Source organism: Pyrgilauda ruficollis, unplaced genomic scaffold (assembly GCF_017590135.1).
Source record: "Pyrgilauda ruficollis isolate IOZ18807 unplaced genomic scaffold, ASM1759013v1 scaffold49, whole genome shotgun sequence".
NCBI classification, from domain to species: domain Eukaryota; kingdom Metazoa; phylum Chordata; class Aves; order Passeriformes; family Passeridae; genus Pyrgilauda; species Pyrgilauda ruficollis.
The window spans coordinates 4,660,784-4,683,554 of NW_024526488.1; the positions used below are offsets into that span (position 1 = coordinate 4,660,784).

The window sequence follows — 22,771 nt, forward strand, 5'->3', positions numbered from 1 at the left end:
AGAAATAAGTGCTACAGTGTCTGTGTCATATACTCAGTTTCCTTTTGAACACATTTCAATTCATCGAGCTGAGAGGAAAAGTAATTGGTTGAAAAGTCTTTGGAAATAAATTTGCCTCCTGCAGGAATGGATCAGCTTCCAAGTCTCAGTTCCACAATACTCATAAGGAATCTGGACCTTTGTGAGTTCTAGAAAGATAAAAAGATAAACAGGTTTTTTTTGTTGTTTTTTTTTTTTTTCCTATTTCTGCACATCTTATCCACAGGGACCAGGCTTTTCCCTAAATTATTTCCAAACTGTGAAATCAGCAGCTCTGCTCTGTACTTCCTGTGCAAGAAACACAAAGCTTGATTGTTCCTGGTCTTTCAGGCCACCTTGAGAACTGTCTTGCTGTCCCCTGAGTGCCACTTGGGGACACGTTCTGGTCTCCCATGTGTGATTAACCTGGTGTGCTTGTTCTCACAGACGGTCCCACTGCCTCCCTTCTCACCCCAAAGCTGTGTGCACTCAGACCCTCTGTGTCTGGGGTCATAGATCCCAAAACTAAAAGGACTAAGGAAATGTGACAATAAAGGTTCTTATATTTGGTCCTGGTCAGCTTTTTGGGGGGCAGTATTTTAGCTGTTTTCTTTTTGATTCCAGCCATGAACATTTTCCCCATGGAGAATTGCTGACTTGCTGTATTCAAGGTTTAGTTCTCAGTTACCTTTTCAGTAACTTTTGTTTTTCTCATTGAGGAAACACAAAATTAAAAAGTGGTGGGAAAAAAGTGTTTTCTTAAATTCTGATACTGTTCAAGAACAGCTAATGGGTTTCAGTTGAAGTGTACAGTGTTTTGGGTTTTTTTTTTTATTTCTGCACAGAAAACTTTCCTTTCAAAAGGAGATTTGGAAATAATAGTGTGATAATGAGGTTATCACTGAACTGCAGGACAAATGTAAATACAGTGCTCAGTGCCAACAACTGCAGTAATTAGTAGATCCCACGCAAACCTGATACATGAGCTAATTTTAGATTATGATTTGTTGATTAAGTCATTAACCCATTGACTTGCTTGCTGACCATCGAAGTTCTTATTCTGTCAGCTGTATTTGGCCATCTCTGGACAAATTATCTGTAGGTCAGAGTTTTACTTAAAGCCAGATATCCTTCTTGGCACTATCTGGAATAGCTTAAGACATTTTTGTCTTCTGGGGCTTATTGTTATCTCATGAGCATTTCCACTCAGCAGCTTTTTTTCTTTCTTGCAAGAATGCATCCTCCCATTTTTATGTACTGGACATTTTCCTTTCTAGCTACATTTCAAGAGTTTTTTGCTAGTCTTGGCTTATCCTTATGATTTCTCTGTAGCTGATACCTCATTAGAATGTATTTTGTGCAGAAGATAATCTGTAAATAACAAAAATTATTATCGTGTTTTTTGTGGTATAAAGGAGACTGAAGTTGTGTGTAACTGAAGGTGTGTCATTTTATCTTTGTGCAGTGAAGTCCCTTAACTCCACATTATGTTTGCTCTGTGAAATCTTCCATGCCCAAAGATCCCTTGGTTTGAGGAATAGGACAGGAGGAAAAAGCCTCAGGTCGTGCCAGGGGAGGTTCAGGTTGGATATTAGGAAAAATTCTTCACAGGAAGGATGGACAGGCACTGTCACATCCCTGGAGGGATTTAAGACCTGTGGATGTTGTCCCTGGGGACAGTGCTGGGCAATGGTTGGACTTGATGGTCTCCGAGGGCTTTTCCAAGGTAACCAAGTGTGTGATTGTGTTGGTGCAGTCCCCCCTGACATCGTGGGCGAGGAGCAGAATGTGTCAGTGCTGCTGGGCCAGGCGCTGGAGCTGCGGTGCCAGGGCAGCGCCGTGCCCCCGCCACGCCTCACCTGGCTCAGGGACGGGCGGCCCTTGCTGGAGAAGCCAGGCCTGAGCATCTCCGCAGATGGCAGCGTGCTGAAGGTAAGCTGGGCAGGCAGGGAGTGCTGGGGCTCCCCTGGGGAGTTGCTCCCTCCTGGAGGTGGGACGGCATTGGGCTCTCTGGGGCAGCAGAGTAGCGTGTGAGGAGGGAGGGATGGCAGAGACCCCCGCTGTCTGGGTACAGAGCTTGCTGGATTCATGCTCTATTATTAATATTCAGGAAGACGTATGTAAAAATAAAATTGAAACCTGAGCCCGCTCTCCCTACATGTTTCATGAATAATTATGTAGGAGGAAACCCAGGTTTTTCTTTTGTCCCCAGATTGAAGGAGCTCAAGTGCAGGACACTGGACGCTACACTTGCGAAGCGACAAATGTTGCTGGGAAAACTGAGAAGAACTATAATGTCAATATTTGGGGTAAGATTTATTAAGCTTAATCCAGAAATAGGAACAAGGCTCAGAGCTGAATTATGATGTGAAACACTGAAATCCTCTGTAGTTCATCAACACTCATTTGCTGAGGCTCTACGGGGATATATTGTTGTATTTGCTGTAGTTGAATGGGCCCAAGACAGTGCACAGATTTTTCAAATTGCTTTAATTTAGTTCTAAATTAACACCAGTTACCCTACAGGCCTTCGTTGAGCTTGCAGGAATGAGAGTAGTTAGAACTATAACTAGTGACTTTGCATGGCAGGGGCTTGGAACAAGATGATCTTTAAGGTCCCTTCCAGCCCACACCGTTCTGTGATCATGATTCTATGATAAATACCTGGGTTTGGATCCATAGCTTTTGTGCCATTTAAAGTAACATACCAACTTTCCAGTTACTGAAATGCTGAAGCATTGGAAATTCAGATAAATAAAAGCTGCCTTACAAACTTATTAGTGCTGCATCATAAAAACAGCTTTAATATTTTTTTATATGGCTATATGATGAATGTGGCTTAGGGCATTGTTTTAATACTCGCTTTTGAGGGGGTTTTCTGCACCATCATTTTCTTCTCATGTTAAAATTGAAATGTTCCTTTTTTACTATTATAAATCAATTTCTTGTTTTGAAGTCACAAGACTAGAATTACATACGAGGGTTTGTAACACTAAAATGATATTTTTCAGTTCAGATTTTTAATAATGACCCACTTGATGGGTCATTATTAATAATGGGTCATTATTGAAGACCCATTCATGGCATTTGAGTTAGAGGTGGGTGTTGTAGTACCATGCCATTTTCCCCTGCTGAAGCAAATACCATTGACTGTGCAGGTCAGCCTCTGCTCTCTTCTTTCTCTCCCAGACTTTTACACAGGACCTTTGCTGGAGGGATTTAGATTTGTTCCTTTGTGCAGTAGGACCATTCCAGTAGGATTTGAATGGAGGGATAATTCTTTGCTAGTTAGCAGCTTTGATGGGATAAGCTTGATAGAAACCACAGGCTGCCTGTGAAAGCCATCTGTGGATAATTGTTTAGAATTATAGTTTTCATTTATGCCCCAGCATCCAAAGTCTTCCTTGCCATATTTTGAGATTTTAAATCCAGGAAATGTATCCTTCTGAGGATTTGTGATCCTGAGAACTAAGTGTGGATCCAGGAGCCAGCCTATGAGTTAAATGAAGAGAACAGCATAGGCTTGTCCTGGCTGGAAGCAGGACAAATAAAGGGTGAAGCAGACAGTACCATAAGGCCCTTGGCAGTGTTGTTTCAAACCCCACACATCTGGTTTCTCCTGGAGAGCTGGAGGTGTCAGAAGGAGAAGCTGGCTATTGTCACATGCATTAAAAAAGTGCTGTGTAAGTTGTTCACCTGGGAGGTTTTATTTGCCAGGTTCTACCTACATTCTCCTCCACTTTTTCTTGGTCTCTACCGACTCTGTTTTCATCTGATGAAAATGATTCCCTGATTCCTAAGAGGCAATTAGCCCTTCCCTAGGGATTGAAGAAAAGTGCTTTAAGACTTTGAGAATCAGAGTAAAACACTGGTCCCTTTTGTCTGCAGCTGGTTTATAGTGACAGAGCTGTAAAGCGAAGTGATCCTTCTGTTGCAGGAGGTTGATCAAAGGAGTGGAATCCATAGCCTTGGATGTGGCAGCCAGTGTGCTGATGCAGGAAAAATTCAAAGGAAAAATGTAGGCTGAATTTTAAAAGTCACTGGAGATGATCTCTGTGGGTTTATTAGCTGAGGCCATGAATGAGGCAGGCCCTTAGAGTTGGAGTCACTTGACAAAGTTCCCCAAACCATCTTTCTTCAGTGAAGTCCATTAAAGGCAGCCCAAAATAAAGCCTGTGCATGCAGCAGCCCTTAGAGCCAAAAGGATGGATGCAGTCATTCCCAAGTGTATTGTTCTCTACCCAGGGCCTGGTTAGCATTGAGGAGACAATCCTTGTCATTGCTGCAGAGCTGAATGGGAGATTTGCACGAGGGTCATTTGGGGTTTACTGCTGGCTGATAATGTGCTGTTTCAAAGGCTGCACTTATTTGGTTTTTCTTTGCAGTGTCACCAAGTATTTCTGGCTCAGATGACAGCTCTCATCTGACAGTCACTGAAGGGAGCTTGATTAGCCTGATCTGTGAGTCCAGTGGCATCCCACCACCCAGTCTCACCTGGAAAAAGAATGGTGGGTAACTGCCAATTGTCTGTTTTATAAAGCACATGGGATAATTCTGATCTGCTAAGTTTTCTTTTCATCTTTTGTACATTTTGGATGGTGTGTTCTGAGGAGCTCAGATGTGCAGATATCTGCATAGTCCTGGCATTGAGCAATGTGAACTCCAGGAGTAGATTATTCCCTTCTCTCTATCTCACCTCTGCTTGGATTAGGTGTTTCTAAAGGTGCAAGAGAAGTGCAGTGCTGAGATTGCTCAGCTGACAAAAATGAGCTGTGGAGCACTTAATATGTTTATTTACCATGGAGCAACAGGACAGCAGCACAGTGCCCCATCCCTGGAAGTGTTCCAGATCAGGGTAGGTGTCTTTTGAGCAAGTGGAAGATGTCTGGACCCATGACACAGGGCTGGAATGAGATGATCTTTAAGGTCCCTTCCAACCCAAACCATTCTGGGATTGTAAGACTTGTTTGTGGATCCCAGATGTCAGGGCCAGGGTTGCTGGGAGTCCCTTGGTGTGAAGTTGAGTTTCTGCCCTGTGATCCACTGCATAACACAGATTCTCTGAGCTGGATTTAAATCTGCAGCCGTGGCATCCTGCCAAGAGGTGAAGATGTGTGTAGATGCAGTAATTGCTTTGGGGACTCACCAAACCCTTTCTCTCATCCTGTCTTGTTCAAGAGTAGTCTGCACACCTTTTGTTTTAGGGGTCAAAGTTACATTGCCAAACACTTCTTTAGGAGTTGGCAGGCAAAGCTAGCTATTTTCAACACCTTGTTTTAGCACTACTGAGAGAATACAGGGAAAAATAAGATAATTTACTTTTCCAGTTTGGTAATTCTTGTGTTATTAATCAATCTTACTTATATTTGTGTTTTTTTTAAGCAGAACAATTCAATATGGTATGTACTTGCTTTAATTAATTTTGGCTCATGGAAAGAGCAGGTTTTAATTACAGAACACTTTTTCCAATGCATAACATTTTCTAACATTTTCAGAGAACAGGAAGTTCTTTTTAAACCCTGTCTCTTGGAAGCCAGAAAGGCCTTGTATGACATGTAAATGCACTGCAAGGCTAATGTGTGTACACTTAATGCCAAGAAGGAGACTTAAACCAGCTAGAAAGTCTAGAAAAGCAGTTAGAAAGGAAGAGTATATTTTTCAGCATGTTTGACACTTCGTGCACTTTGTAGAGAGGACTTTAAATGCACAAGAGGGAAACGAAGATTAAGCTTCTTAGAAGACTCCATGGCAGGTACATTCCTTCTGTCAGGAAGTCTCCCTCCCTGCAGTTTGGAAAGATGAAAATGGATAATCTGAGGTCTCCAAGACTGAAGAATCTGCTCAGAGAGCGCAGTGGGAGTTTGCTGTCATGTTTCTGCTGAGGATTTCCTGAGAAAGAAGCCTGTGACACACAGCACACGGGGTGAAACTAAATTATGTTTCTAAGCACTGGCTGTGCTGGGTGAGACAATTATACACTGAAAAATGAGTCACCTTTTACTGAAAGTGCTGAGCTTTCTGCTCAGTGGAGGTGTTCCAAACTCTGGATGGATGTGAAGGAGAGTCAGTGTGCTTTACTCAGGGTATGCCATGAAATCAGTGGTTAATACAGAAAGCCCTCAGGATCTGCTTGTGCCAAGTTCCTGCTCTCTGGAAAATCTCTGACAGAGTACTTCTAAAATGGGCAAATGTGCAACTCAGTCCTTTTGAATGAGCCAGTGGACTTCACACCACGTGAATTTCATTTGCTCCTGGCCACTTGTGTGGTTTTGTGTGACAGAAGGTGTCTTGCAGGCTCTCCTGTGGTGCCGGAGCCATCGGGAAGAGTGCGGGTGCTGTCTGGGGGCAGGCAGCTCCAGGTTGCAGTCGCTGACAGGTCTGATGCTGCATCTTACACCTGCATTGCTTCAAACGTGGCTGGGAGTGCCACCAAAGAGTACAGCCTGCAAGTGTACAGTAAGTGCCAGGAAAACTCTGATCACAGTTTGCCAGTTGTGCAGTAATGTTATGGGGGTGTGAGCTGGGCAGTGATGTTGAGCTGCAGGGTCTCCAGAGACAGAGTGCTGGCTGTAGGACAATTTAGAGGTAGTTCAAGGAGAGTGTTATGTCATTAAAATTTTGGCAATTTGGACCTGTAGCTTGACCAAGACATTGCATATCCCTGTTGAAAGTGCATAATCCACTGATGTAATCCCTTTAGTCTTGTCCCCAGGCTGCAGTAGCGATGGCAGCTGAATGAACTTAGATTTCCCTTAATTCCCTTATACCTTACTATATTTTTGATGGGAATAAAAGGAGGTATTTTTAAACAATCCCACAGAGAAGAAAATCTTCCAGAGTCTGTAGGGATTGATAGTGCAGGGATAGTATTTTTTAATTTAATTTTTTCTCTTGTTTGCATTTTGAAAATTGCCTGTAAGTTAACATTTTTAAAAACATTTTTACTTTATGCTGTGGGAGAGGGAGAAAGGAGCTGATTTGCTTTTTACTGGCCCTGCTGCAATGGAAAATTGACCCAGCAGCAGGTGCAGATTCTGAAGTGCAGCTTCCAGTTGACTCCTACACTCTATCCCTTGTTCTTCCCTAGCTCGACCAACTATATCCAACAGTGGTCCCCAGCCGTCAGAGGTCGTTGTCACCCAGGGAAGTGAAATATCCCTGGAGTGCGATGCTCGGGGCATTCCTGAGCCAGCAGTGATGTGGCTGAAGGACGGGCGGGCGCTGGGCAGTGGCAGGGACGTGGCGGTGCTGGCCGGGGGCCGCGTCCTGCGGCTGGAGCGTGCCCGGGTGTCCGACACCGGCCGCTACGTCTGCGTGGCCACCAACGCCGCCGGGCTGGCCGACAGGAAATTCGACCTCAGCGTCCACGGTGAGTGGGGGCCACCTGGGGCACGTGGAAATTCACCACTGGGTGGCCAAGCAATGGTGTGGAGCTCAGTGCACCTCCTGGATCTGCTGCAGGGGACGCAGCTCTAGTTGCAGTGTTAGGAAGAGCCCAAATCCTAGTTTATAGCTCCTGAATATTTTAAAATTTTAGCCCTCTTTCTGTTAATATCAATCCACCCTGAGTTGCTTCATCACCTGAGATAATCAGAATATGGTACAATTTTACATGATATTGGGATGAGTGTCATGGTGGGAAATATTCTATTGTTGGAGAGAGAAATTAAGGTTTAACCAAAATCATCCTGCTACTCACCCTCAGTAAACTAATATTTGGGTGACACAACATTTTGTGAGCAAAATGAATTTGTATTTGCTCTGAAGTATGGCTTTTCTTTACTCTTTGCTGTAGTTCCCCCAAGTATTGGTGGTTACCTGCAGCTGCCTGAAAACATCAGCACTGTGGAGAAGAATCCCATCTCCCTGGTTTGTGAAGCCTCAGGAATCCCCTTGCCAGCAATCACGTGGCTCAAGAATGGATTGCCCATCACCTTGAACAGCTCGGTGCAAATCCTCTCAGGTACAAAAGCTGGAGGGCAGATGGCAACATCTCACTTTGTCATGCCCAGAAATACACTTCATTATCTCTCCTATTTATTTTTTCTCCATCTCTTCCTCTTCACAGTTGTTTTACCATTTACAGAGAAAAAAATCTTTGAAAAAACAAATGACAAAAATCAAAGCACATCTCTAATTTCTATGGGTCTGTATATGAAACCAAAGAGAGCCTTAGAAATGAGTGCATGTAAAAACATTTCTGGCTGTGTTGTTTCTTTGACCTTGGATTTGCCACTGGCAAGTAGAAATCTCATGACAATAAGTTCTGATGGAGTTTCTAATACTCTGTGATAGCCAACATGCAAAGCCTGCATTATGAACCTAAGAAAACTTATCAGACAGGTAAAGAGCTGGAAGGTGTTTAAGAACTCAGCTAAGACTGCATTTGAAGCTGATAAGCTTCAGGATATTTTAATGAGTGCAGCTTTTAATGTTACAGATAGTCCTGTCCTATGCTTTCCCATTTTTGCATATGGTGTTTGGAAAAAGGAGTGGGTGTGTGATTATTTCCCAGTATGAACCTGGCTCTGGGAACTGCTCTGCATTCCCTTCTGTCTCAAGTTGACATCAACAAAAATATCTTCTGGGCTTGATTGTTTCTGTCCTGTCTGTTGCTTTCTACACCCACACTAATCTCACCTCCCGGATCGAGAGTCAGGAAGAGAGAGACAAAAAGATGTTTATTGTCTCTGGTTGTTGGCTGTGTGGGAGGGGAAAGACGCCAGGGCTTAGGGCTTTGTTTTCCTCCAAACTTTGTGCTTCAGAAAGCTACATGTTATGGTAGTGAACTGTAGCCAGCATGGCACTTGGAGCTTTATTTGTGCTTGTAAAGCTGTAAAAAACAACAACAACAACAAAAATCCTCCTCTAATTTTGGAGGATACTTTTAAATACTTTGCCAAAGCAAGATTTTGGTTCTGTTGACTGAAAACATACTTGGCATTGTAGATAATTTCAGTGTGTGGACACACTGCTGGCAGCTTTTAGTCAGTTAATTCAGATCATGGAATCACAGAATATCCTGAGCTGGAAGGGCTCCACAAGGACCATCCAGTCCAACGCCTGGGCCTGCACAGGACACCCCAACAACCTTACCTAGTGCTTGAGAGCATTGTCTAGATACTGGTGTTTGCTTTTGATGATCCTTCCTGCATATCTTCTAGGAAAATGGAAAAAAAAAAATCCTGCTTCCCATGCAGCCCATGCTCTAAGCTGCATGTGGGCTTTAGGAAGGAGAAGAGCTTTTGTTTAGCCAAATGTAGAAACTCTGTCCTGCTTCAGCACTGGAGGGCTGGGTTTGCTCTGGTGTGTGACGCCAGGGAAGGTCACAGTCTCCTGCAGGCAGGTTTCTGCTTCTGCTTTGGCCTTGTGCAGGGGTGGATGGGAGAAGGGATCAGGGAGACACGCGGCTGGCAGACCTGAGCCTCCCTCAGCCTCCCAGTGCTCCCTCTGGCAGACAGGATTCCTTGGGCAGAGGCACATCCAGTAACCAGCTCAGCAGTTTGTTCTTCCAAGTGCAAGGCCAGAATCATCACTTTCTGGGCTATGTCCCAACAGTGATAGCCACAGGCAGGAGCTGCCCAGGGCAGGTGTGGTGTGGATTAGGGAATGGTTGCTGATGGGAGAGCTGCTAACCAGGAACTGGGAAAAGCTGCAGGCTGGCTGTTGCCTTTGGCTTCACACTCAAGTGCTCCCTAATGTCTGTTGTGCTGTTCCTCTGCCAAAAAGCAAGGATAGAGAAGTTACTCTGTGATGGCAAACCAGGGATATTCCTCATCTTTGGTCAAACATACTTGCAAATCTTCCTTTTAAATGAACATGTCTGTGCAAAGGTGACTTGACAACTACAGAGTCAAGAAGAATCTGTTCTTTCAAACAATTGCATGTAAACCACTGCTATTATCAGCTGTTACTATTGTTATTGATGGCACAATTAATGCAAATGCTAGAAGAGAGAGGGGGAATTTTATTCCTTATCTGGGAAAATACCTTAAGGGTAATTATAACACGAGGTATTTATAGAAATAAGCTTGTTTTTGTGTGTACAGACATAAAAAGCACCGATGAGGCATTATTAATTTTCCTGAATATTAATCTAGAATCTCAGTATAGCAAAGCACTCTTGTGGGTGAAAACTCTGCTGTCTGAGGCACTGTGTATTGTCCCAATTCCCTCTTAGCACTGTGTGTTACAAGCACAGCCTTCCTGCCATCTCCTAAGTGCCAATCCATGAATCCCGTGCAGTGGAGCAGGGTGTGTGTGCCCTGCCCAGCCCTGGGATGGTGCTGGCTGGCAGGGCAGGGTGTGTGTGCCCTGCCCAGCCCTGGGATGGTGCTGGCTGGCAGAGCAGGACTCTGATGCTGTTTTGGCTGTCTCAGGGGGCCGGACACTGCGGCTCAGCCCCGTGGGTGTGGCAGATGAGGGACATTACACCTGTGTGGTGACCAACGCTGCTGGAGAGGCCAGGAAGGACTTCCATCTCTCTGTCCTGGGTAAGTACCTGCTTGAGTTTGGGGCAGCACAAGAGAGGGGTTTGTACAGTAAGGGGGAGGGCATTCTGTATGCTTTGCTGGTATTTTAAAAAATACTGTGCCAAAACACACGTCGTTAGGGAAAAAAACAAATTCATTTGATACCACAGACAAAAAATCAGGTTGTAGAGAGAAGCTTCTTCTACACAGAATCATTTTAGGTAGGAAGGGACCTCAAAGTGTGTCTCATTCTAACCCCCCCCACCATGAGCACCACTACTCCAGCATGCTCCAAGCCCTGTCCAGCCTGGCCTTGGGTACTTTTGGGGATGGCAACCTGTGCCACAACCTCCCCACCCTCACTGGGAAAAATTCCTTCCCAATATCACATCTATCCCTGCCCTCTGATGCTGTTTTGGCTGTCTCAGGGGGCCGGACACTGCGGCTCAGCCCCGTGGGTGTGGCAGATGAGGGACATTACACCTGTGTGGTGACCAACGCTGCTGGAGAGGCCAGGAAGGACTTCCATCTCTCTGTCCTGGGTAAGTACCTGCTTGAGTTTGGGGCAGCACAAGAGAGGGGTTTGTACAGTAAGGGGGAGGGCATTCTGTATGCTTTGCTGGTATTTTAAAAAATACTGTGCCAAAACACACGTCGTTAGGGAAAAAGACAAATTCATTTGATACCACAGACAGAAAATCAGGTTGTAGAGAGAAGCTTCTTCTACACAGAATCATAGAAACCTGGAAGGGTTTAGGTAGGAAGGGACCTCAAAGTGTGTCTCATTCTAACCCCCCCCACCATGAGCACCACTACTCCAGCATGCTCCAAGCCCTGTCCTCCAGGTCCTTGGGTACTTTTGGGGATGGCAACCTGTGCCACAACCTCCCCACCCTCACTGGGAAAAATTCCTTCCCAATATCACATCTATCCCTGCCCTCTGGGAGTAGGAAGCTATTCCCCCTTGTCCTGTCCCTCCAGGTCCTTGTCCAAAGTCCCTCTCCAGCTCTCCTGCAGCCCATTGAGGCCCTAGAAGGGGCTCCAGAGTCTCCCCAGAGCCTTCTCCAGGATCAGCAATCCCAACTCCAGTATAGTGGAAACCTTCAGTCAGCAGAGCCTTTAGTATGACAAAATACATAAATCAGCATGGTAGGGGGTGATCCTGCTGATGCACTTAGACTAGGATTTGTCCAGCCGCCTCTTTAGATGCTATTTGGAACCATTAATATATTATCACATTGCTTAGTTTTGAAAATCAGTGTTTTCCCCAGAAAACACTACTTTTTGGCTTAGTAACTGTTATTTTTATCAATATCTGTCAGGTCTGGCACAGTGCAAGTTTTCTCTCAGCATTTGTGTGTAGAATTTTGTTCTCAGTTTCCTTTCTCTGAGGTGCTGAGCACCCTCATCTTCCTTTGCCTTCAGCTGACTTGGGCATATTCAGCCAGTAAATGATAACTCCCATTCAAGTCAGTTCATGTTTATTTGATGAGCTCATGGAAGTGTAAGTGTGGTAGAATGGAAGAGATGGATAAACACTGGAAAGCATTCATTGTCTGACTGTTTTCTTTGGAGGGTTTTAGTAGCAGAGTGTTCTTGAGGGTTCTGGGAATCTCTATTGCATAGGCTTTGTTTCTCTTGAAGAAAAATCAGCTTGAAGCTCAGTGAAGCTGATTTCAAATGGAAAATTCCATTGTTCAGTCTTCTCTTCCCTCCCCCCGATAATTTCTTTGTCTTTCTAAAGGAAAGTTACTGGAATGGGTCCTGACAGTGGCACAGAATCCTCACCAGTCAGTGTCAGCGGGAACTGTACACAGACATGCCAGGGGTTTCTGGGTTATTGTAGGAGGCACAGCAGTTTACAGGCAGAGCTTGGTGTAATAACCACAATATTTATATATTTGGAAAGGGTTTGGTGTGGCTTTGCCATATTTTTGAAATTAAGATGTGTTGACGACTTACTGTATTATTTTGGAGTCAAAGGGATGAGTTGCTGTCTTTGTTTATGAATAGTAGTAACTTCTGGCCTGACTTAAGTCCTGAACTTCATGTTTTTAAGTTTTGTTTTCCCCCATCTGTTTCCTTCACTCAAGTTTGAACCCTTCATTATTATCAGAAATCTGGTATAACATTCTTGTCTCTGTTGACAATGAATTCTGCATATTTCCATGATTCTTACTTTTATAAAATGTTTGCATCTAACAACGAGTGAGATCACAAATAAGCTGTTAAATGTGTTAAGTATATTTTAATTCCTTTCTTCTTAGGTCTTCTGTCTAGGCTGAAAGTTTGTATTTTGCAGGGTTATTAAAATATAAATCAGGCTTCTTACTCTGACATTTTTGTTGCAAAATTTCCTCCATCTCCTGGAGATGGAGCTGCTTTCTAATAACTACAGGTCTCCTTTTCAATCTGTTACAAACCATGCCTACTTCAACTTGTAGTGCCAATTTCTTTTGGCCTGATCTACAAATGTCTCTACCTTGAAAGAAATAATTGATCACAACTTTTAACCAGCACAGCTACTCCCAGCATGCTCATGATCTGCCCTCCACATCCAAGGAGGGCACAAGTTGACCAGGATAATTTGGAAACATATCAGCCATACCAGGGGAGTTTCCCTGCCTTGGGTTGGCTGTTTGGGGATGGGATAAGTATTTTAGGGATTTTATCTTCTGCTTCCGTAGAGAAATGTAATTTGTACCACAGCAAGGTGCCTTTAGACCTGTGTAGTATGCTCATTCCCGTGTGGAATTAGCTGTATTTGCAGAGGACGCTGATCAGCCATGGTACAGCATCCACTTGTTGGGAACTTGTTGTATTGCTGTTGTTTTTTACGGCAGTTACTGTGTAACCAAACACAAACAGTGGCGAGTTTGTTCTCCTAGTCCTGTGTTCCTGGGCTCATCCCTCCTAGAAGCATCATCAAGCAGCCTGTTGTATTTCAGTGTTGCAAGGAGTCCATGCTGATGTTGTGTCCTTGCCTGTTGCAGTGCCTCCAGGGATTGTGGGGGAAAATGCTCTGGAAGATGTGAAAGTGAAGGAGAAGCACGGAGTTACCCTGACATGTGAGGTGACAGGTAAAAGAATGGTTTATGATTTACCTTTGCTCATCAAAGCCATGGTCAGATCACTACTGGTGCTGCACAGCCTGTTTTTAAGGGGATTTCAGCTCAGCAGGATTTTTAAATCTCAGATTTAACTGTGGTGCTTAGAAGAGGGCTAAGCACTCCTTGTAAAGGTTGGATGAGATGAAGCAAAAGGGATGTTGCTGTGATATTTCTTCTCCAAAGGCCTGTGCAATTTCAGAGGAGATGTATATCTCTTCGGGAGGTTCAGAGACTTCAGAATGCACTTTCCAAAACTTCCCTCCTTGAATATACATGAAAAGCATGCCTGAAACTGTATTTTCCTGTTTCTCTGAAATCTTGGTATAATCTAGAGGTTATGCACCAACTCATGTTTGCCATTTTCCCCACTCCATCAAGGGAACCCCGTGCCACAGGTCACATGGCTGAAGGATGGGCAGGCTCTGGCTGAGGCTGGAGATCCCAGGATCTTGTCCAAAGGGCGATCCCTGCAGATCTCCGAGGTGCAGCTCCTGGACACGGGGCGCTACACCTGTGTGGCATCCAACACTGCTGGGGACAGGAGCAAAACCTACAGCCTCAACGTGCTTGGTGAGCAGCTGGGCTGCCTCTGCCAGAGGAACAGGCAGCTCGGGAAGAAAGAGTCCTGTTGGAATTCTGTAGGGCTTTTTTGACAGCAGTGCACAGGTTGCCTGTCTGTGATTAGAATTTTACATCTTAGTAGTTGATAAGTGATAGTGGTTCAATAGAAACACCGGTGCTGTGCTTTAGACAACAAAGCTGGAACACAGGGAACCTTCACAGGATATTGTCCCTATGGAATGGGCAGGACAGCACTTTGTGCTTATTGTGATTCAAGGAAGGAGCATCTGAAGAGCATTTCAGATTGTAATCTCATTAGAAAAGCTGAAACCATCTGCACTCCTAATTTTTTTTTTTTTCCATGAGGGCTATTGCACAACAAAGTGCAAACAATGGTGAGGTTAGAAAAGCTGAAACCTTCTGCACTCCTAATTTTTTTTTTTTTTTCCATGAGGGCTATTGCACAACAAAGTGCAAACAATGGTGAGTTTGTTTTCCACACCCTAGTTCCTAGCCTTATCCCTCCTTCCAGGATCATCAAGCAGCAGCTCCGCTCAAGGAGTGGTGGCTGGCTTCCTGGGGAGCTGTGCTTGACAAAGACATGGGTGGGAGTGAATTCCACTGGTTTGGGATCACTGCTGACTTCAGGACAAAACATAAAACCAGCTGAGTGTTATCTGGGTCTGGGTTTTGGTGCTCCTTGTAGGACTGCCCCCCAGCTAGCTGAGGCTGCAGCCAGATTCCTGGACTGAGGGGCTTTCCTCCCTGTGGTTACTGATTTTGTTGTTCCCAGTGGCTCCAAGCATTGTGGGAGCAGACAGCCAAGGGAATGCAGAGGATATCACCGTTATCCTCAACAGCCCCACCTCACTGGTCTGTGAAGCTTATTCCTACCCCCCAGCCACCATCACCTGGCTGAAAGATGGAAATCCCTTAGAGTCCAGCAGAAACATCCGCATTCTGCCAGGTAAACTCTTTTCTTATTGAGAAACAACACCTGATTCTTTATTGCATGTTTTTCTGTTACAGACTTTAAAAAAATTAAAGGATATATTTCTGTTAAGTGCAATAAACTGGCACAGGTTGCCCAGAGAAGCTGTGGCTGCCCCATCCCTGGAAGTGTCCAAGGCCAGGCTGGCTGGGGCTTGGAGCAACCTGGGCTACGGGAAGGTGTCCCTGCCCATGAATGGGCTTTAAGTTCCTTGAAGCCCAAACCATTCTGGGATTCTTTGTACTTCTCTAGCACTTCCCATTCCAATATTTTTAAGCACTTGACATTAACTGATTGTTTATTTGTGTTTATTATGTATTTATCATTTTGTACCATCAAGCAAAATGATGGAAAATTCATATGAGTTAAGGATGAATATAAATGACTTGCAGTTAAGTGTGGAAATTAGATGGAAAGAGATATAAATTAATAAAGAGAATGACTACTAGGTCGTTAGTAGTTTGCCATTTTTAGTTTGTAGAATAATTTCTCCCTAGTTTCTCTGGAGGTGGAAAATGGGAGCAAGCTTCAGAGGGAAGACTGGAGTACTGTAAATGTATAAGTACCTTACCTTGCTAACTGCAAGTGTTCAGAGAAAAAAAATGAGTCTTGGCTAAATATCTTCAAGAAATTCCCTGCACAGCTTTCTTGACAAAATTTGTTAACAAATTTCCCAAGAATACATAAACAGGAGTTGTGGTGCCAGGACTCATGCACTCATTTGTTGCACGTGGTAGTAAGCAGTCAGATTTTCTGCTTTTCAAAGGGCAGATTTTGGACCAAAGGGTTGGAAATATGCTGCAGGAAGTATTTAAATTACTGGGAAGCAATAGTATGGTGTGAGTGCTGCTAAAGGTTGGTGTGTTTGGCAGGCGGGCGGACCCTGCAGATCCTGAATGCCCAGCAGGACAGCGCTGGAAGATACACCTGCATAGCCACCAACGAGGCTGGGGAGACACTGAGGCACTATGAAGTGAAAGTCTACAGTATGGCAATGCTTTCAGTTTTTGAAATTTCTTCTAGTTTTGCATTTTTCCATTTCCCCCATTGCCATGTTATCTGTCCTGGTCAATACAAGGTTTCCTATTAACAGCTTTGCTGAGCAAACATTTGCATTAGCTCCTGGCATTGCTGGAGGAAAGACACCAGAAAAGTTGATTGTTGTGTCCTTTGCAATGCTACAGTTGTGCTAAAAGCCTTTATGTCACTCAGGGGAGGACCTTTCCGAAACACTGAAGTCCAGTTTCCTCTGAAATGCCTCTTTCGGAGCTGATTTTCAGGTCAGATCAGGTCAGCACAATGGGAGACGTGAGCAGAGAATCTCCTGAGCACAGAAACCATTTTAGAAAAAAAGGAGAGGGCCTCTAACATCTAGTGAGACAGTTTATTGAGGAAGGTAAAACAGGAGGATACTATTTTTATATCCTTCCATGAGATCCCATATGCACAGAAGTTTTCCCATTCAAGTCTTTCTGTCAGCACATTATCCTTTGAGCATCTCTACCTAATTACTCAATTTTAGTGCTCAAACTCTTCATTATGGGCTCAATCAAGTATGATTTTTCCTTTTTTTTTTTTTTTTTTAATTTCCCAGTCTGATTTGGAATTGGTTTGCTCCCTTACAGTAACCATACTGTTATTTAATTACACCAAGTCCTTAATAAGGCCCCTCTGGATTTGGAATAATGAGAAGGTGACAAGTGAGTTCATTACTAACTAACGCATGGTTATGTGGGAACATAATGCCCTCCACCCCCAAATGCCATTGCAACTGTCAGTTATTAGGATATTGTAAGTATTAGGGGAAAATTTAAAAATTCCCAGTGGAAAAAAAGAGTAGAAAATGCACTGAAAGCATTTTACATAATTTCCAAAATATTATGAGACCAAGCTGGGGGGTAGCTGAAAAATTTTGAAACACTCTATTTTCCTTCTGATTCAGAAAGAAACAGGATTTTGCAACACTGGGATTTCAGTGGAAATGTTGAGTTTTGACCAGCTGCCCTGAGTGTGGACTGGTGATCAAACATATGTTTCTGGGAATATTAGTTTCCATTAAAATGCTCTTTAATGACTAGTATACCCTGAACTTTATAGAATTGAAGCCAGGCACGTAATAATGAAGTGCTGTAGTTAGGTAGGGCTGTAGTCAGGTTTGCATATTTAAAAACCTGCATGTTTAAAAGTGTTGAACACAATTTTATATATTTTTGAACATAATAACTGTACTAAAAATAGCTGAAAATACATATATATATATATATATGTTTTATATATTTTTGAACATAACTGTACTAAAAATAGCTGAAAATACATACATATACATATATATATATATATAAAAGTAATAATTTGGCATTTGGCTGTGGGCAAGAGGCAGTTTATTGGGGGAATGCTTGCTTTCCAGGAGGTTATCATCTTATTCCAGTTAGTGTTGAAATGCTGCAGCAGCCAGTAAGCCATGACAGTCTGTCCCCTCTCTGCCTTTGTCTGTGTGCAGTTCCACCCACCATTGCCAAAGGGGATGTCTCAGGGACAGGGCTGTCCCCCAAGGAGGTGAAGATCAAGGTGAACCACAGCCTGACCCTGGAGTGTGAAGCTCATGCCGTTCCTGCTGCTGCCATCAGCTGGTACAAGGATGGACAGGCCAGTCACAAACTCGATTCCTTCCTCTGAGGAGATGTGGGACAGGGACAGCTGTGTGTTCTCTGTCCCTGGGAATAACATCCATGGAGGGAGCAGGAGTCACTCTCACTCCCTGCTGCTGGCAGAACTACTGCCCAGCAGTTTGGGGTGTTTGCTGGCACCCAGACCTCTGCAAATCAGCATCCTGGCTTTTGCCATGTGCCTGGCAGTGTCTGAGACACTGGGGCTGGAGTTTCCAGGCCTGGCACTGGCCTGTGCTGGGAGAGGGAGTGCCCTTCTTGGCAGGAGCATCCCATGGTGTGACCACAGGGCCCGTGGTTGTTGTGTAAAGCCCTCCAAAGGCCCTGTTATTTACTTCCCAATCCATCTGTTATTTACAGATGGTTCTCTCAAGTGCTGCCCTTGCAGAAGTTGCAGAGCCTCCCCCTTGGTCCTGGCAGAGCTCACAAAGCCACAAGAGCATCTGGCTGCTTTGTGGGGGGGTGAGGCACAAGTCCTGCCACACACAGCGCTCCATGAATCTGTCTGGGGAGCTGGGAAGGGCAGGGCCGCGGGGACACACTGAAATACAGCAAGGGGATGAAACGAAAGGAACTGTGCTGCTCTTCTGTAAGAAAGGAGAGTATAATCTTTTGCTTGAGCTGTTCTTGGTAGGGCACTCATTGTGGAACAGCTCTTCCTGGATTTAACAAACACGTGGGAATAACATGGATGATCACCTGCTAGCTGTTTCAGATGTGCCTTGCTGTTCTGGGATCCCTGGGAGTCCTGGCTGTATTGCCAAATTAAAACTCAGTTTGGGGAGTTAAGAGGTCCCCAAAGGCGGTGACTGTGCATACCTGACTGCCACTGGCACAGCAGCTGCTCCTCCTTAGGCTGCCCTGGGTGAAAGGCTCTCACTCCTGTCCATGGACTGAAATGAATTGTCCCCTGCAGGCCAGGGGGTTCAGTGGTGACTCCCTAATCAGGAAGCCTGGGCTCATGGCATGGTTTGGGTTGGAAGGGACCTCAAAGCCCATCCATGGGCAGGGACACCTCCCACTAGACCAGGCTGCAGATGCAGATGAGCACATGGAATGTGTTCTGGACATACAGGCTGTGTCGCTGCAGCCTCTCCTGTCACGTGTGAGCACATTTGGGCACAGGAATATCCAATCTCTGTGTCTCTCTGTGCTGCTGCTTTGTCCATTCTATGTTCAAACCGTGTCCTTGCTGGCAGCAGATCTGTAGGATGGGTTAGATCCGTTTGTTCACCTCACAGAAAGCTGGGAATTTTCCAGGTATTGGAAGCTTGGCCAGTGAGTTCAGGGATTGGATCAGCCTGATTGGATCCAATGCCACAAGAGCACTGGCCTGATGGGGATGGCATTGCTCCTCTCAGCAGCATCCTGGGGCTAGGAGTGACTGAAAAAATCACATCCTTGAGGAGAGCAGCCACCACGATTGGAAGGATGAAGGTGCAGAGTTTCTAACAACCATGAAAAGAAAATTGTCTCCAGGAACTTGGAGCTTGATTGAGTTTACTCATATCACTATGACAAATCTGGCTATTTCTGGTGTGTTCTTTGCTGAGTGTTAATTTGCATTTGAATTGACATTGCAGCCACTGCAGGCAGATGAGCATGTCCTGATCCAGAGCAGTGGCCGCACCCTGCACATCAAGGAGGCCCAGGTGTCAGACACGGGGCGCTACACTTGTCTGGCCTCCAACATTGCTGGGGAGGATGAGCTGGAATTTGATGTAAATATACAAGGTAAAAGGGTAATAAAACTCTCCTGGTAGTCTGCTTTTTTAGTGTTCTGGGATGTTGGAATTAATAATTTTAGATCCTTTACCCTTGCATGGTCAAACCCAATGCTTTTGTGTTTTCAGGGATATTTTGCTCATTGCTGACATGTAGTGTTTGATTATTCTTTTTTATGTTGTGTTTCTGAAATCAGTGCAAGGACATAGGAACTCTGATCTTCATCTAAACGCCATGAAAAATTTGAATTTGTTTTGATCTAAGCATACTTCAATTTTCTGTTTCAAGTAGTATTTAGAGGCCCCAGACATAAGCATCCTCTTGACCTACTGTGTGTCAATACAAGGAAACAATCATGAGTAATTTCTGAAAATGTAGACAAAATGAGAACTTGAGTGAAACCAGATAGCTCATTGTTTAAGTATTTTTGTTGATTAATACCCTCTGTGTTTGTTACCGGGTCATCTTACACTGTTATTTATTACTCTTCAAAAAATACTCAGTAAATTGCTCAATTGTTCATTCTAGAAGAACTAGAGTTTTCCTGGGAACTTAATGTGGGGGGAGTGGTTTAATACACTTAATTTTTATTGCTGCTATTGAATATTACAATACCTTCTTATTTCTTGACTTTAAAACCAGCTATTTCTGCTGCAAAATGCTAACATTATTTCTCTTCTTTGTTGTAGTTCCTCCTAGCTTCCAAAAGTCTTACAGGGAATGGGAAGCTGGGAACATGGTGGATGCAGAAAGAGGTGGAGAAAGTAAAGATGTGATTGTCAACAACCCCCTCTCACTGTACTGTGAGACCAATGCTGTTCCTCCCCCTGTGCTCACGTGGTTCAAGGATGGGCATCCCCTGAGCTCCAGTGACAGAGTGCTCATCCTGCCAGGTGGGTGTTCAGCTGGCACTCTGGCCCTGCACTGAGGTGATCAGAGGGATGGAGCCCCTCTCCTGTGAGAAAAGGCTGGGAGAGTTGGGATTGTTCAGCTTGGAGAAAAGAAGCTTCAGGGCAACCTCATTGTGGCCTCCGGTGCCTGAAGGGGCTGATGGGAAAGATGGAGACAGGCTCTTTACAAGGGGATATGGACTCTAGTTAAAAGACAATGGGTTTAGATGGGATATTGGGAAGCAATTCTTGGCTTTGAGGGTGGGGAGGCCCCTGGATCCCTGAAAGTGTCCAAGGCCAGGTTGGAGCAAGCTGGGATAGTGGAAGGTCTCCTTGCCCATGACAGTGGGTTGCATTGAATGATCTCTAAGGTCCCTTCCAAGCCAAACTGTTCTATGATTAAGAAATGGCCTTTGTGCTGGTATTTGTGTAGTGATGACACACCTCTCCCCTTCAGAACGCTTCTTTAATGTTCTTTTCAAACTTCATTAGCTGGAAATATTTCTCTCCAGTCCTTGGCCTTGTTTTCTTCAAGAAGTAGTCCCTAAAATGGTGTGAATGTCAACATTTTACTCTCACAGTGAGCCATGGAATTACAGAAGAGTTTGGTTTGAAGCAATCTTAAGGCCCATCTCATTCCACCCTCTGCCATGGGTAGAGACACCTTTCACTATCCCAGGCTGCTCCAAGCCCCATCCAACCTGGCCTTGGACACTTCAGTGTGTTGCAAGGTGAAATGCAGCAATGATGCCTTTTCTCTGATGTGTTCCTTATTTATTTCCTTATTAAATTTGCTTTGGCAAAAAAGATAATTGGAATACAAAAGCCTCTTAACCATGGGGTGAGGCATGGAAAGCATGTTTGCAGCAGAAAAATGGCCATAATCCCCTGCTTAAGCTTGTGGGGCAGGAAAAGAGCTGCCTACAGTCACGAGTGTTGCTATGCAGAGATGGTTTGGGATGGAGTGTTTAAGGAAGGGCACTGGTAAAAGGGGAACACCTGCTTGTCCATCTTGTTCATCTCTTGAGAGAGCAGTGACAAATACTCCCAAAGTGTATTCCTAAGATCTCCTCTCCTTCTGAAGGTATGTATATGCCTATGCTTTTATGAAGAACAGAGTGAAAAGTACCTCTAAGCATCAGAAGTGAATCTGTTTTGTTTGGAACAGAATATTCTGTGCTTATATTTCCTTTTGCCTATTAGTTCTGTGCCATCTTACTGAGAAATAGTTCTATTTTTGATGGAAGAGTAATGGCTGGCTACATATTGCTGCAGCATCATCTTCCTTTATGTGGAATTAATTGCTCTTTTCTAACATTTCAGTATGAGCGTGGCTGCACTCCAACTGTCTGCCTGTAGAAAAAGTAGCCAGGAAATAAAAACCTTTAGCTACTTATAATTCAGACCAAATGCTGACCATTCATAAATTTGCTTGCTCAGGTCTCTGGTGGGATGTGGTGTGGAGATGATGGAGAGTGCTTGATGCTGCCTTGGACTTTTGTTTGCAGGAGGCCGGGTGCTGCAGATCGCGCGGGCCCGTGCGGGGGACGCCGGCAGATACGCGTGTGTGGCGGTCAACGAGGCGGGGCAGGACTCCATCCACTACGACGTCCGAGTGCTCTGTGAGCTCCCCTTCTCCTCTGAGTGCCAAAAAAAGGGTTCTGTGCAAAATAACCCACCATTACAGTCCAGGAGTTCCTAGTGGTTTTAATGTTTATTTGTAAGCTATGGCGTTAATGCGTTTAGGGTGCTGGATTTGTACTGCTGGGCAGAGTTTTGTGAACAGAATGTTTTTGTTCTTAGTTCCGTGTGTGTAGGTTATTATTATAGGAACTTAGTTGTGTTATGGCTCTCACCATTCACCAGAAAGAAAAGCATAGGTAAAAATCCAGGTTTTGTCTTGGTATCTCTTGTTCTCTCTTCAGGTCCCATTGAGAATTGTGACCAAGACTTTTCTCTCTCTCTTTATTTTGGCCATAATTTTCCACAATACCTGCAGAACTCCCAAAGCCTGAAGGGAACTGAGTATTTAGATTAACGAATGCCTGCACAACCATTTGGATGATCTTTTGTGTCTGTTGATGCTTTAGCCTTGGGAAACACTTCTTTGCCTTTATGGTGGCATTATACTACTGAAAATACTGATTTATTGTTACAATGGGGTCCTGCCTTGGAAATCATCTTTTATTTTGCTGGCAAAGAACACAGTGGAATAATTAGAAGAAGGTTTTCACCTCTCCTCTCTCTGTGCTGTGAATAAGTATAGTTCTACTGCAGTCCTTGGAGTTAGACTGTTATTCCAGCTGAACTACTCATGGGATGGCTTTACCTTTCACTG

The 22,771-nt window shown here is 44.4% G+C and overlaps 1 protein-coding gene across 1 annotated transcript in view; it reads left to right on the forward strand.

The window, feature by feature from the left end:
• The window catches only part of HMCN1 (hemicentin 1), a 165,391-nt gene that overhangs the window by 97,830 nt on the left and 44,790 nt on the right, over positions 1 to 22,771 (forward strand). The window contains exons 41-55 of the mRNA XM_041479619.1: positions 1,775 to 1,950; positions 2,231 to 2,327; positions 4,404 to 4,526; positions 6,313 to 6,474; positions 7,106 to 7,387; positions 7,814 to 7,981; positions 10,398 to 10,511; positions 13,484 to 13,570; positions 13,979 to 14,170; positions 14,955 to 15,128; positions 16,025 to 16,138; positions 17,653 to 17,798; positions 19,402 to 19,552; positions 20,233 to 20,436; positions 21,942 to 22,055. Coding sequence (XP_041335553.1) covers positions 1,775 to 1,950; positions 2,231 to 2,327; positions 4,404 to 4,526; positions 6,313 to 6,474; positions 7,106 to 7,387; positions 7,814 to 7,981; positions 10,398 to 10,511; positions 13,484 to 13,570; positions 13,979 to 14,170; positions 14,955 to 15,128; positions 16,025 to 16,138; positions 17,653 to 17,798; positions 19,402 to 19,552; positions 20,233 to 20,436; positions 21,942 to 22,055 — 2,304 coding nt within the window. The remainder of the gene's footprint in view (positions 1 to 1,774; positions 1,951 to 2,230; positions 2,328 to 4,403; positions 4,527 to 6,312; positions 6,475 to 7,105; positions 7,388 to 7,813; positions 7,982 to 10,397; positions 10,512 to 13,483; positions 13,571 to 13,978; positions 14,171 to 14,954; positions 15,129 to 16,024; positions 16,139 to 17,652; positions 17,799 to 19,401; positions 19,553 to 20,232; positions 20,437 to 21,941; positions 22,056 to 22,771) is intronic.